This window comes from Choloepus didactylus, chromosome 27, assembly GCF_015220235.1.
Source record: "Choloepus didactylus isolate mChoDid1 chromosome 27, mChoDid1.pri, whole genome shotgun sequence".
Classification (NCBI taxonomy): Eukaryota; Metazoa; Chordata; class Mammalia; order Pilosa; family Megalonychidae; genus Choloepus; species Choloepus didactylus.
In genome coordinates, this window is record NC_051333.1 from 529,277 (window position 1) to 543,230 (window position 13,954).

At 46.3% G+C, this 13,954-nt stretch overlaps 1 protein-coding gene across 1 annotated transcript in view; it reads left to right on the top strand.

Annotated features, from left to right (window-relative positions):
• Nucleotides 1–2,075: 2,075 nt before the first annotated feature.
• LOC119521002 (zinc finger protein interacting with ribonucleoprotein K-like) overlaps nucleotides 2,076–13,954 on the top strand; it is a 57,107-nt gene continuing 45,228 nt past the window's right edge. The window contains exons 1-2 of the mRNA XM_037818930.1: nucleotides 2,076–2,312; nucleotides 2,826–2,864. Coding sequence (XP_037674858.1) covers nucleotides 2,292–2,312; nucleotides 2,826–2,864 — 60 coding nt within the window. The 5' untranslated portion in view covers nucleotides 2,076–2,291. The remainder of the gene's footprint in view (nucleotides 2,313–2,825; nucleotides 2,865–13,954) is intronic.

Genomic DNA, 13,954 nt, shown 5'->3' on the forward strand with positions numbered 1-13,954 from the left:
CCACATATTATTACGTGAAATGTTCAGAATAGGTAAATCTATAGAAACTTAAAGTAGATTAGGGTTCTGGAGCTGAGAGGAGGAGAGAAGGGCAGTGACTGCTAATGAGTACAGGGTTTCTTTATAGGGCCATGAAAATGTTCGGGAATTAGATAGTGGTGATGGTTTCCCACTGTGTGATTACAGTAAAAACCACTCAATTGTACACTTTTGAAGGGTAAATTATGTGGAATGTGACTTAGATCTCAGACAAGCGGTCAAAAAAAAAAAAAAAAAAAGATTTAGTCTAACTTGAAGATCAAGTGAAACCAGAACCTAGCTTTCCTAACTAAACTGCTTAAATTGCACTTTAATCCAATATATTGAATGGTAAGTCGGGGTGAAATAAATTTCTTGGTTCTAATAAACTCAACAGCAACACTATTTCTCATAGTAAAAGGTGTTTCTTTTTCAGTGAGAGTACATTATCTACTCAATTCAGAATATATATTTTCTTTGAATGTTTTAATTTAATGTGTTAATATTCTTCACAGGCTCTTTCACATATGTACTCAGGGCTTTCCTAGATGGCCCCTTACATGGGGTTCCATTACCTGAAATATAGAATCTTTTAATTGCTTCCAAAAGAAACTAGGATCTTTAAAATATTTTCTAATACAAGAGTCCCCAAATTATCCTTGGTGCATCTACTGCATTTTTCCAAAATTCACACATTTTAAAAACATTGTGTTTAGAATCATAAAATTGTCTGTAGAGGGGCCCAGGGTCTCAATTAACATAGGATTTACAGTGAGAAACTTATACCATCTTTCATGCCAAATGACTTATATACATGTGAATTAGCAAATCCATATCACAAAATAATCACAGAGTAATGATTTCAGGGCAATCAATTCATAAGTAAATTCTTAAAAATATCCTTAAAGATTCTATATCTTCATCTATTTAAACTCATTAAATAGATAAAATATACACCTGTAGGAAGAAAAAAAAGGAGTTTGATATACTTCATTGATCTGAACACACTGAATCACTCAGAGCTGCTTCAATATGGGAATGAACAAAAACCAAAAGTCTTTCAAATCCTCCCTTCTCTGTTCTTCTCAGTCCTTATGAGAAGTCCTTATGCTGTTTTTTAGTGGGTTCTATATCAACAAAAATAATAAAAACTTTAAAGGGCTCAGTTTCAAAACAGATACAAGCTAGTGATCCTAATTGGCGTCCCTGAAAGTCCACATAAGTATAACTCAGCTGATATAAAATTTGGGTTGGGGCTTTCTATTTTAACCTTTATCTATTAAGACTCCAAAACTTATCCCAAGTGTGAAGAATCCCAAAATTTGTCCAAGTGTAAAGAAAGCTGCACATTCAGAATTAGGTTTTGAACCACCCAAGTTCTTCAAGTGTTTTGTAGGTACTGGAGTGACAAGGTCTGCCGTAAACGACTGTAAACCTGGACAGAGCACACGAAGGAACTGCTTTCGGGTGTTGGAAAAACTGCAGGTCTGCGACTCTTCCGAGAACCACACAGCAGGGGAGTCGGATTCCTCCCGGTTCCCTGCAAAGGTCCTTCTCCCCTCGTCCCCCATTGAACATACTGAACCCCCGAAAACAGCCCTTCAGGCAGCAGGAAGCCAGTGTTCACTAGCGCCCAGCTACAAACGCACACTCCTTCCATCCGGAACGCTGTGGCGCGCCATGTCCGTCTGGATCTGTAACGGCGGTGGCGTCTGGGGCAGTGTCTGTAGGCTCCGGGAGCGCGCGCCGAGGGTCATCATCTCCCCGAGCACTTCAGCGGCCAGCTGCAGGCAACACTCCCAGACGCCAGGGTGCTGAGGCCCACGGAAACGGAGCCAGGCCCTTCCGCGCCCTTCCCCGCGCCCCTGGGAGCCCCTCGCCCTTTCTGCAGGAGGTCGCGCTCCGGGAACCCCTCCCGGTCCGCAGCCACCCGGGACGCTCCGGGAACGAAGCCATCCCGGGGCCGAGCGGGAGCGGCGCGGAGCCAACGAAGGCCCAGGACAGGGCCTTTCCGCGCGTGCGCAGGCCCTGGGGCGGGACTTCCGGCGCCCGCCTCCGGGTCGTGTTGGCCGCTGAGGGGACTGTTCTTCCGGTCAGAGGCTCCTGGGCGCCGGGCCCGGGCCGTGGTGACGGCACTGAGGAGGCGCGAGCGGAGCCGCGGTGCGCACCGCAGGAGGCGGGCCTGAGGGGCGGCGGCGCCGTCCGGGGTGACCCCGCCTCGGGGTCGGGCTGGGGACGCCGGTGCCCGAGCGCCCGCTCCGCCCGCAGCTGCGATGGCGGCGCCCCCGGCCCAGGTGAGCGGCGTCCCCGGGCCCGCACCCGCCTCTCCCGGCCTCCGAGCCCGGGGCCCCGCGGAGGGCGCCTCTCCCGCAGCCCAGGCCGCAGGTCCGGACGGCGGCGCCGGGGTGGGGTCTGTTCCTCCCGGGCGCCGCGGGGAGCTGGGGGGTGTTAAGGCCCTGGAGGCGCGACAGACCCTGGAGCTTCCTGCAGGGAACGGGGAGTGAGAGGCAGAGTCGTGCCTGGAGTGGCTGTCTGAGGAGTTGTACCTTCACTCTCACGACTTGGCAGCTATGGAGGATTAGTGAGTGTGGAGGAACACAATCTGAGTCCCCAAGGACTGTTTAAATCAAGCATAGACTAGAGGATGATGAGGGCATTGAGGCGGAGGGAGGCTGAATGCGTTCGCAAGTACTGCGCAGCTGGTAAGGGGCAGACTGAGGATTGAGACGCGGGGGTTAGACGGTCAGCCTGAGCCCATGGGGCCCCGCCAGGGTCGCCTGCCTCTCAGGATCTCCCTCTTCCTACAGATTCCCATGACTGCAGAAGTACTTACGGAACCCACACAGGTAAGTGGAGGGTGTCCAAGTCTGGATTCCCACTCAGTTCTCAGTGATTGTGGTGTCCCGGGAACTCTTTACCTACCATTCTCCCAGCCCTTGGTTTCGAGACCCTGGAGAAACCCCACATCCAGGGCCCTGAGTCTGAGAGAAGTGCCACGTGCCCATGGTTTGGATGTGAGAAGGAGAGAGCAAGCCCTGGGTAAAAGGGAAGATCCTAGCCTAAGTCACTGAGGTGAATATGAGGGCCTTACCTAGAGAAGTTATAAATACGAAGTTCTCTAGTATCACATTGTGGTACAGACTTCTCTGAGCCTCACCAAGGAGACCCCAGTCCTCCCAGGAGAAGTACACAGCTACATCCTCAGAGGTTACACTGCCCTGCCAAGATGAAGAGAGACCACAAAGATCCTCTCTTCCAAAGATTCACAATCCATCCACACCTACACATCTACCCCAGACCCATGATCCTCCCAGCTCCCCACTCAGAGAATATACCAGGCCCTGATGCCATAATTGTTGCTCTCTCTCCTCCTGTTTCCACTGATCACTGGGTCCAGCTCTCAGCTACAACACACAGGGGAATGGACAGATGCCATCAGTGCTCTGGACTTGTCATGCAGGGCCCAACATCCTCCTGCCAAGCAATTTTCCTGGGATCTCCAGATGGTGCCTCTCATTCTACATCAGAGAATTCACACTGGAGCAAGGCCTAATGAGTGGAGGGAATGTGGGTAATTCTTCAGTGAAAGATATGGCCTCATTTGACACTGGAGAGTTCACACTGGAGAAAGGACTTTCCAGTGCAGTGAATGTGGTAAATCCTTTAATGACAGGTCCACTCTCATTTGGCACTGGGGAATTCATACTGGAGAAAAGCCTTAAAAATGTGACAAATACACTTCACTGTATACTTTAGCCAAAGTGCCAAATTCAGTCAGCTTCAGAGTGCATAATAGAGCAAGGGCTTATGAGTATACTGAATGTGGGAAGTCCTTCAACCAAAGCTCTGGCCTCCTTCGACACTGGAGAGATGACCCTGGAGAAGGGACTTACCAGTGCAAAGAATGTTGGAAATCCTTTAGCTGCAGATTCATCTCATTCAACACCAAGGAATTCACACTGGAGAAAGGCCTTATGAGTGTGGCAAATGTGGAAAAATCCTTTACCTGAAGCTCCAACTTCATTCAACACCAGCATGTTCACACAAGAGTGGGGGTTTATGAGTGTGGTGAATGTGAGAAATCTTTTAGTCACAGCTCCAGTCTCTACACCAGAGAATTCACACTGGAGCAAGGCCTAATGAGTGTGGTGAATGTGGGGAATTTTTTAGCAAAAGATCTGGACTCATTTGACACTGGAGACTTCACACTGGAGAAACGCTTTACCAGTTCAGAGAATGTGGTAAATCCTTTAATGACAGCTCCACTCTCATTCTGCGTTAGGGAACTCATAGTGGAGAAAAGCCTTAGGAATGTGACAAATGTGGAAAATCCTTTAGCCAGAACTCTAATTTCAGTCAACATCAGGGAGTTCACAACAGAACTGGGGCTTATGGGTGTGATAAGTATGGGAAATTCTGTAGCCAAAGTTCTGCACTCCTTCAACACCAGAGAATTCACACTGAAGAAAGGACTTAGGTTCAGAGAATGTGCAGTGTTTTTTTTTTTTTTTCCTTCCAGTTTTATTAGAGAAGTTGTGGATTTACAAAACAATCAAGCATAACATACAGGATTCCCATATACCACTCTACCACCAGCACCTTACATTGATGCAGGACATTTGTTACAAGTGATGATAGTACATTTTAGTAATTGTAGAAATTAAAGTCTGTGGTTTGACTTAGGGTTCACTGAGTAATGCAGTTCTATGTTTCTTTTTTTATTTTAATTTTTGTTCTGTACCATATATACAATCTAACATTTTCCCTTTTAATCATATTCAGATATATATTTTAGTGCTGTTAATTGTGTTCACAAAATATATTTTAAGCCTTAACTTCCCATTTCCTATACCCACCCTGTCCCCTGGTAACCTATACTCCAGATTCTGAGTCTATGAGTTTGCTTATTCTGATAGTTCCAAAAGAGCGAGATTATACAGTATTTGCCCACCTGTGTCTAATTTCACTTAACATGGTATCTTCAAGGCTTATCCATGTTGTTGTATGTATCAGGACTTTATTCCTTTTTACAGTTGAGTGATATTCCATTGCATGTATACACCACATTTTATTTATCCATTCATCAGTAGATGGATGCTTGGGTTGCGTCCATCTTTTGGCAGTTGTGAATAATGCTTCCATAAACATCGGTGTTCAAATATCTGTTCAAGTCCCTGCTTTCAATTCTTTTCAGTATATACATAGTGGGATTGCCAGGTCATATGGGAGTTCTATACTTAGCTTTCTGAGGAACCACCAAACTGCCTTCCACAGCGGCTGCACCATTATACATTGCCATCGGAAATGAATGAGTGTTCTATTTCTCCACATCCTCTCCAACACTTCTTTTCCATTTCTTAATGGCAGCCATTCTAATGGATGTGAAATGATATCTTCTGGTTTTGATTTGCATTTCCCTGATGGCTAGTGATGTTGAGCATATTTTCGTGTGCTTTCTGGCCATTTGTATGTTTTCTTTGGAGAGATGTCTGTTAAAGTCTTTTGCCCATTTTTAAATTAGGTTGTTTGTCTTTTTGTTGTAAAGTTGCAGGATTTCTATATATATACATACTGGATATTGGTCTTTTATTGGATATGTGGTTTCCAATATTTTTTTCCTATTGTGTAGTTTCTTTTTTTAGTTTCATGATAAAATTCTTCGAGGACCAAAGGTTTTTTATTTTAATGAGGTCCCATTTATCTTTTTTTCTTTCCTTGATTTTGCCTTGGGTGTAAAATCTAAGAATCCATTGCCTATCAGATCCTGAACACCCACAATAGGTCTACAGCCACAGGAATGGATTAGCTTTAAGAATATGATCCTTTCTGGGGTCCAGAAAACCTTCAAACCATACACTCCACCCTCTGCACCCATAAAGACGTGCTCTTTCCATATGCAAAATATATTGTGTCCATCACAATATCTCAAAAAGCTTAAATCATTTCAATAACATTAAGTACAAAGTCTCATCAAGATCAGTTACAGCTGTGGTCTGTCCTGGGGCACAGTTCCCTGCTGGCTGGGGACCTGTGAAACTTAGAACAAGTTATCTGCTTCCAATATACAAAGGAGGGACAGTCATAGAGTGGATGTTTCTGTTGCCATAGGGAGAAATTAAAGGGAAACAGGTCCCAAACAATTCCAAAACTTGTCGAGCATACTCCATTAGGTGTCAAGGTCTGAACGTTTCGTTATCTAGAGAAAGATGTTTTGCCCTCTGGGCTTGATAGAGCGACAGCCCCACCCTTTCCAAAGGCTGGTGCAGTGGCCATGATCTTCCAAACCCAAGCGGTGGGGTGATAGCCGTCCTGAAGCATTAGGGCTGCAGCTGTACTCCAGGCCCCACCCTCACTGGGGTGGCGGCCAGACTCTACACTCTGTGGAGAACAGGCTCAGCCCCCTCGGAACGGTGGCATGGCGGCCAGACTCAATCCCCAGAGAATGTGCTCCACCCTCTCTGAAGCCTGCGGTGGCAGCACTGCTCCTGAACAGTGGGGCGGAAGGCCTGCCCCCTGCAAGCTCTGGGGCAAACTCCTTTCCTCTCTCTCGACCTAAGAAGGTGTCTCTGCTCCAGACCTCAGCTTTCATGCTTCTGCCTTTGAAGTCATTTTTCCTTCAATCTGTCCCTTTTAGTCTGGGCTGGCAGTGGTTCCGTTCATCCAGATTTTGCAAAAAACTTAGTTTTGCATGAAGTACACAAGTCTCGATCATCAAGACAGTAGGACCTTCCACAGATCCTTCCTGGATAACTGTACTTCTAATAGTGACTTACTCTGAAATGGCTGACTGGATCCGTGGGGTACTATTCTCTGAGGACTCACTTTCTGGAAGCCCAGAATTTTCCAAAGCATCAATTTCTGGTTTCTTTGTACCCAAGAGTTAAGTTCTCAGCCTGTCCCTTTCCTCTCACATTTTGCTTTAAGCTAAAAGGAGAAGCCAGGCTGCACTTCCCACATTTAGTTTGGAAATCTCAGCTAAATATCCAAGCTTGTCACTTTAAAATTCTGCCTTCCATCTGACATCAGGACTCAATTTTGCCAAGACTCACTTTAAAATAAGGATCACATTTCTTCCATTTTGACTGACACATTCATCATTTCTCTACAAGGCCTCCTAGAAGTACCTTTAGTGTCCATATTTCTACCAACAGACTTCAAAGTAATCCAGGCCTTTTCTGTCAAGCATCTCACAATCCTTCCCAAATCTACCCCTTAGCCATTAATAAGCCATTCCAGAATTTTTGGTATTTGCAATCTCAACACCCACTCTTCTGATATTGAAATCTCTTAGTTTGCTAAAGCTGCCAAAACACAATATACTAGAAATGGGCTGGCTTTTAACAATGTGGATTTATTAACTTATAAGTGTACAATTCTGAGGCCTTGAAAGTGTCCAAGGCGTTGTTTCTCCCCGAGGACTGGCTACCAGTGTTCCTGGGCTCCTCTGTCAGATGGCGAGGCATATGGCACATCTGCTAGTCTCTTGCATCTCTTCTGGGCTTCATCGTTTTCAGCTTCTTCAGTGGCTTCCTCTCTGTTTCTGTGGCTTTCTATCTGAGCTTCTGTGTGTTTCTCTTTGTATTTCATCATCTTAGAAAGGACTCCAGTAAGACGATTGAGACCCACCTGGGGCTGCCTCAACTGAAATAACCTAATCAAAAGTTCCCACCTACAATAGGTCTACACTAATAGGAATAGATTAGCTTTACGAACATGATCTTTTCTGGGTTCCATTTCTATAAGGAGAAATTGGAAGGAAGACAGGGGTCATGGATCCAAAACAGTTCCAGAAACCTGCAGGGAATACTTCGTTAGATTTTGAGGTCTGAGAATCTTCTATAGAATGACGTTTTTTCATCAGGGCTTGATTGAGTGGCAGCCGCACCTTTCCAAGAGCTTGCGCAGCAGCCCTGCTCGCCAAACAGTGGGGTGAAGGCTCCAGCATGTTCAAGCATTGGGGAGATAGCTATGCTTTTGGCTTTCCCCTCTTCAAGCATTGGGATGGCAGTCGAACTCCAGGCCCCACCCTTCTCAGGCATTGGGGTGGCCACCAGACCCTCCCCAATTTCTGTGACACAGGCTCAACCCTGTCAGAACAGGGGTGGTGGCCAGACTCTCCCCAATCCCCAGGAAATGTGCTCCGCCCTCTCTGAAGCTGGGGGGAGGGGGCAGCACTGCTCCTGAACAATGGGGTGGAAGGCCTGCCTTCTGCGAGCTCTGGGGCAAACTCACCTTTTCCATGTATGGGTTGGGTCTGCTCTCCTGGCACAAGGTGTCTTTGCTTCAGACCTCAGCTTCCATGGTTCTGCCTTTGAAGTCATTTTTCCTTCAAGCTTTCGTTTTTCTGTCCCTTTTAGCCCAGCCTGGCAGTGGGTCCGTTCATGCAGCTCTCAAAATAAATGTGTCAGTTTCGCATGCATCACACAGGGGTCTCAACCATCAGACAATCGGACTTTCCACAGATCCTTTCTGAATAGCTACATTTCCAATCCTGACTCACACTGAAATGACTGGTTCCATGTTCAGTTAAATCCTCATGAGCTTCACTATTCTCTGGGGATTCGTTTTCTGGAAGCCCAGAATTTTCCAAAGCATCAGCTTCTGGTTTCCTTGTACCCAAGAGTTTGGTTCTCAGCTTATCCCCTTCCTCTCACATTTTATGTTAAGCTGCAAGGAAAAGCCAGACTGCACTTTCTATATTTAGTTTGGAAATCTCTTCAGCTAAATATCCAAGCTTGTCACTTTCACATTCTGCCTTCCATCCAACATCAGGACACAATTTTGCCAAATTCTCTGCCACTTTGAACAAGGTTTGCCTTTCTACCAGTTTGCAATGACACATTCATTATTTCTGCCTCTAACTACACCTATGCCATTTTTGGCAGAGGTGGATGAATCTGATCTAAAACCAAATGAAACACATAGATAACTTGAACTCAGAAAAACAAACATTGGGAAGGACTCTCATTGTTAAATCTTTAAAAAGATTATGTGAAGTGTCACTCTAAATGACTGGAATTTTTTGACAGCTGGACCAGGATGAATCTTCAGGTATACGTGGGTTTCTACCATGGACTTATTCTCATGGTGCTGTCATCAGTCAGTAATTGCAGAATTCTTTGGATTGTTTTCATGAATAGTCGTCAAGATATATGAGATGATCAGTGTTGCTTCAGGTTAAGATAAAAATATTGTACAGAAAGATACAAAAGTAATCATCTCAGTTTGTGTCCTCCTCAGAGTGTGACCATCATTTTGCGTTGCCATTGTGGGCACCTCTCAGTGAATCAATAGTAACCATATTTATAATACTTTTGAGGAAAGCATTCCCCGGTCCTCCTCACAGGGCCTTCTGTACTGTAGCTTTGGCTGTACCAGTTCTGAATCCCTGAGTCTATGAAATTCAGAGACACCCCTCTCCTGAAACACCTTGGTTCTCAGCGGAGAGTGTTTCTATACCTGGGAGCTCTTTGAAACAACATTGTCGAATCAGAGACCTGGGCCCACAGTTGGTCTAAAGCATGAGTGATATGCAGTCCAGAGAATGAAGGATTTTGGCCTATTCCGTCTTTGTTCAGTACTCTCCATTCAGCCTTTAGTTATGTGTTCTTTTAGATAGTCCTGCTGTAAACTTGCTGCTACCATGAGAAGAGTCTCATGAATTCCATTCATCATCTTTGTGGCCAAACACTGTGTCCTGAGCACACCATGGGGAGAGTAACACATGGGTGACTGAGGTATGGTCCCTGTCTTTGAGCAGGGAGGGAGCTCAGCGTAGGTATGCAGTGAAGGGCTGACTTTGCCCAGAGGGAGGTTTGGTCTTTGTTTCAGCTCCTAGGAGGTAGCCTCTGCCCTGCCTTATGAGAGTGAGTTTCTTTACCTGGGGACTTGCCAGGCACACCAGATAGTCTGTGAAAACAGTGTGATTTCTGGTGAGGGTACCAGATTGTCGAAGCCAACAGTGTGATTTATGGTGGGACCCTTGGGCCACATGAGAGTCTGGAGACGAAGGTTAGCCACACAGCAGTCAGCCATACGTGTATGACTGATCCCCAGTAAAACCTGGGCACCAAGGCTTGGGTGAGCTTCCTTGTTTGGCAGTGCTCAGTGCCTGTTGTCACACGTAGTTGCTGGAAGAAGCAAGCACTGTCTGCCTGACTCCCCTGGGAGAGGACAACTAGAAGGGAACGCGTGTGTATGACTCCTGGTCCCTGACTTATGTGCCACTTCCCTTGGCTGATTTTCATGTGTGTACTTTTGCTCTGATAAACTACAGCCATGATTATAATGACTTTTCTGAGATCTGTAAACCTCTCTAGCAAATTAATGAAACTTACAGTGTTCTTGGAGACCCCTAAACTGACAGTAGATATCAGAAATGAAGGTGGTCTTGAGGACTCCCAAACTCTGTACTTGGCATCAGAAGTTGGATTTACTAGAACAACCCTAACTCACTGAAACATGGTAAAAGATGTTTTAGGAAAAGGAAGTGAGGGCGGGAGTTGCCAAACTTTGGGTTCCAGGATAGCCAGTAGATCACCCATGGTATAAAACTGCAGCTGCATTGAGATCAGTTACTGGAGGTAAAAGTTACCAGTGAAATTCAGAAATGTATCCAGCTCCTAAGGAGTTGGCTCACTGGATGCATAATGGGATGAAAAAGAAAAAAATAAATACACAATCCCTGGTTATTGTTATCTGTAATAGCTGAAAGGAAAGTAGAGTCTTGAGGAAGGCCCTGATGCTGTCAAAGCTTGGATTCTGACTTGCACCAGGTATTGTCACTAGCCTTAGGGCTGCTGCAAAAGGGAAAATTATGCTGAAACAACAGATAAGTAAGAAAATTAAAGTTATTCACAAAAATATGAGGAAGATAGAAGAAAGGCAGGGACTCTTCCCAATAGGGTAGAAATCTTTAAACAATTGTTAAGAAATGGGATGAGTAAAGCAGACATTGATGGAGCTCAGTGAGCTGTTTTGTTTTTACTTTCTTCAGTCAGAGTGGTGGCCTTCCAAACAGGATGCTGTCTGTTCAGCTCGTAACTGCCATCAACAAACCAAGTATAATTATGAGACTATTTACAATGTATTTTCTAAAAGTATGTAGTGTAGTATTCCTGTAATAAAAGAAAATTGGCTATCTTATACATTTTTTTAGTATTTGGCAAACAAACATGCACTAATGTGTTGTAAACTCAGTTCAAAAGTCCTGTGGATTTAGATGAAATTCTTGTTAATTGCAAGAAACACAGGCACCAGATCCACAGAAATCGCAGAGGAAGCATAGAATATTCTTGAACGTGAATCAGAATCAACTGGAAGGCTTGTTAAAAGATAGGCCTGATCCCCCACCCCATGCCTGATACAGTACATCAGGGTGCAGGACTGAGAACGTGCATTTCTTAGGAGTCCCCAGTTGACTGTGATAGTGAAAGTTCTGAGAACCAGTGCTCTATGAAAGCTGAGGCTGTATCATTTCAGGTCACAGAACACTGGGCTGGAGATGTGCTTACTAGGGTGGTGGAGCCAAAATTTGTTACCCACATTCCCTAACTGTGTCTGCAGTAAGCAAAGCTGATGGAGGTCCGAGATCTCCACCCACTGAAGACATCTTGGCATCTGTTTCTTCTGCCTGAAACTAATTCCAGAAATACCCACCTGCACATTCCCCATCTTCTTCAAGAGTTTGCTCAGTGGCCCTGTTACTAAGGTCTTCCTTACTGCCCTGTGTAATATTACAGCCCATGCCCCCTCTCGGGACACTCACCTTCCCTCTTTCCACTGTGCCCACCACATCCTATATGCTGTATAATTTAGTAATTCATCTTTCATGTTTCCTATTTGGCTTCCTTGAATAGAATATAAGCCACTTGAGGGTAGGGGTCTTTCTCTCTCTCGTGCCTGAATGTATTTCACGCAACTACAGTAGTAACATAGTGACCGAAACTGAATATTTGTGGTGAATAACTGTTGCACTTCAGATTTCCTGTTCACTTTTACCATTCTGGTGACTCTAAATGTCTCCTCTAACACTTTCTCCAAGCTGTTATTGCTCATTGTTTTCAAGAATGAAAAACAACCACGTTTTGGAAAGACCTTTGCTGTGCCCATTACAGACATGTGCTCAGCTTAATTCTCTTCTCAGGCTTTACTGTCTCCTGACAAAAATTCTCTGAGGTCTTAACTTTTGTCAACTTTCATTGTTGTTTACCCAGAACTATTATTTCTGCCACTCCAAAGGATAAGTTGCACTCCCTTTGAGAGAAATATCAGATTCTAAGAGAAATTGAATATTTTCTAAAGACATTGTGTGAGAGATATGAATATGTCAGAGAAAGAATTGGACCAGACAGTGTTAAACAGGCAAGGATGACTTTATTCAAGGATCACAGCAGCAGGGAAGAGAGAACAAAACTCAACCTCGTCCAAAGGACAGCAAGTTTTTTAATGGCTATCGTCGGCTAGTGGAAAAGCACTGGAAGATGTTAAGGAGGGAGGGGCGTTAATCACTGGGATGGGTGAATGTTTTCATGAGTTTGCAATTAGGGCCCTTTGGTGCCGAGTATGTTCTTTGCTGTGATAAGGAACTACTTAGGAACCACACGGGTGCAGGAGTGAGAGGACAGTCAGGGGCCTGGAGTCAGAAGTCTGTCTAAAGGTTAGTTAAGCTAAGGGGAAGTTAAGACTGTCTTGGTCAGATGGGTAAAAATGTTGCTTATTAATTGGATACAATCATTGACCATCAGGCATCAGAGATGTTTTTTCTGTGGGAACCAAAGGCAGAAATCCACGCTTGTCGTGCTTATGGTTGCCCAACATCCCTCCTTTATCTTCGCCGTCTGGCTTTTTGTCTCCTGATCCTGATTAAACATACAGGGACTCACCAACTCTTTTGAATCGCAATAAGATCCCGTTCGTTAAGGGATGGGCTAAGAATGGGCGCATCGTGTGTCTGCACGACGTAATGGAATGATGTTTGCATTTGGATTTGCAGTCTTTTGTGGCATCTGAAACAATATTTTTAGCTTCTGGGAGCATGCCGAGTTTATTGGAGTCTGAAATATGTCTCCAAACACTTTGTTGATCAGTTGCAGACAACACTCCCCAGAAAACTCAGGCCCTTTTAAAAAGTGGAAAGCCCACCCCCGCCTTGGACGCTGGAGATGACGTTTTCTGGGGCCCCAGACAAGTGCCCTTTGGCCTTGGTTAGGAGAGCGGGGTGTGGAGGTGCCGACTCCCCTCCGGCGGCGGCGGGGCCGTGGGAACCGCGGTATCCAGCAAGCACGCCCAGGCGTCCGCGCTGAGCCAATGAGGGCCGGGGACACGGTATTTCCGTTCATGCGCGTTCCGTCGGAGCGGGACTTCCGGCGTCTTCCTCGTGGCGGTTATTTTGATTCGAATCTGTTTATCCGTTTGCCAAACCCCAAAACGCGGAGTCGGGAAGGAAGTGTCCGGAAGGAGGAGGCGCGAGCGGAGCCGTTGTCCGCACCGCAGGAGGCGGCCCGAGGGGCGGCGGCGCCGTCCGGGGTGACCCGCCTCCGTGTCGGGCTGCGGACGCCGGTGCCCGAGCCCCGGCCGCTCCGGCACAGGTAAGCGGCGTCCCCGGGCCCGCACCCGCCTCTCCCGTCCTCCGAGCCCGGGGCCCCGCGGAGGGCGCCTCTCCCGCAGCGGCCGCAGGTCCGGACGGCGGCGCCGGGTGGGGTCTTCGTTCCTCCCGGGCGCTGCGGTGAGCTGAGGGGGTGTCAGGCGGAGGGACCGCGGGCGGCGGGGCTGGAGAGGGTTAGGGTAGCAAAGGGAACGAAGTCACTAGTGATGCCGTTAGAAAACACGGTCCTAAGTAGGCCGCCTGATCCCGCAGCAGCAAAGAAACAAGTCTGTCTGCTTTGGTGAGAAAGTGAGTTTATTGGAGACACATCCACAAGGAACTGGAAGGAAA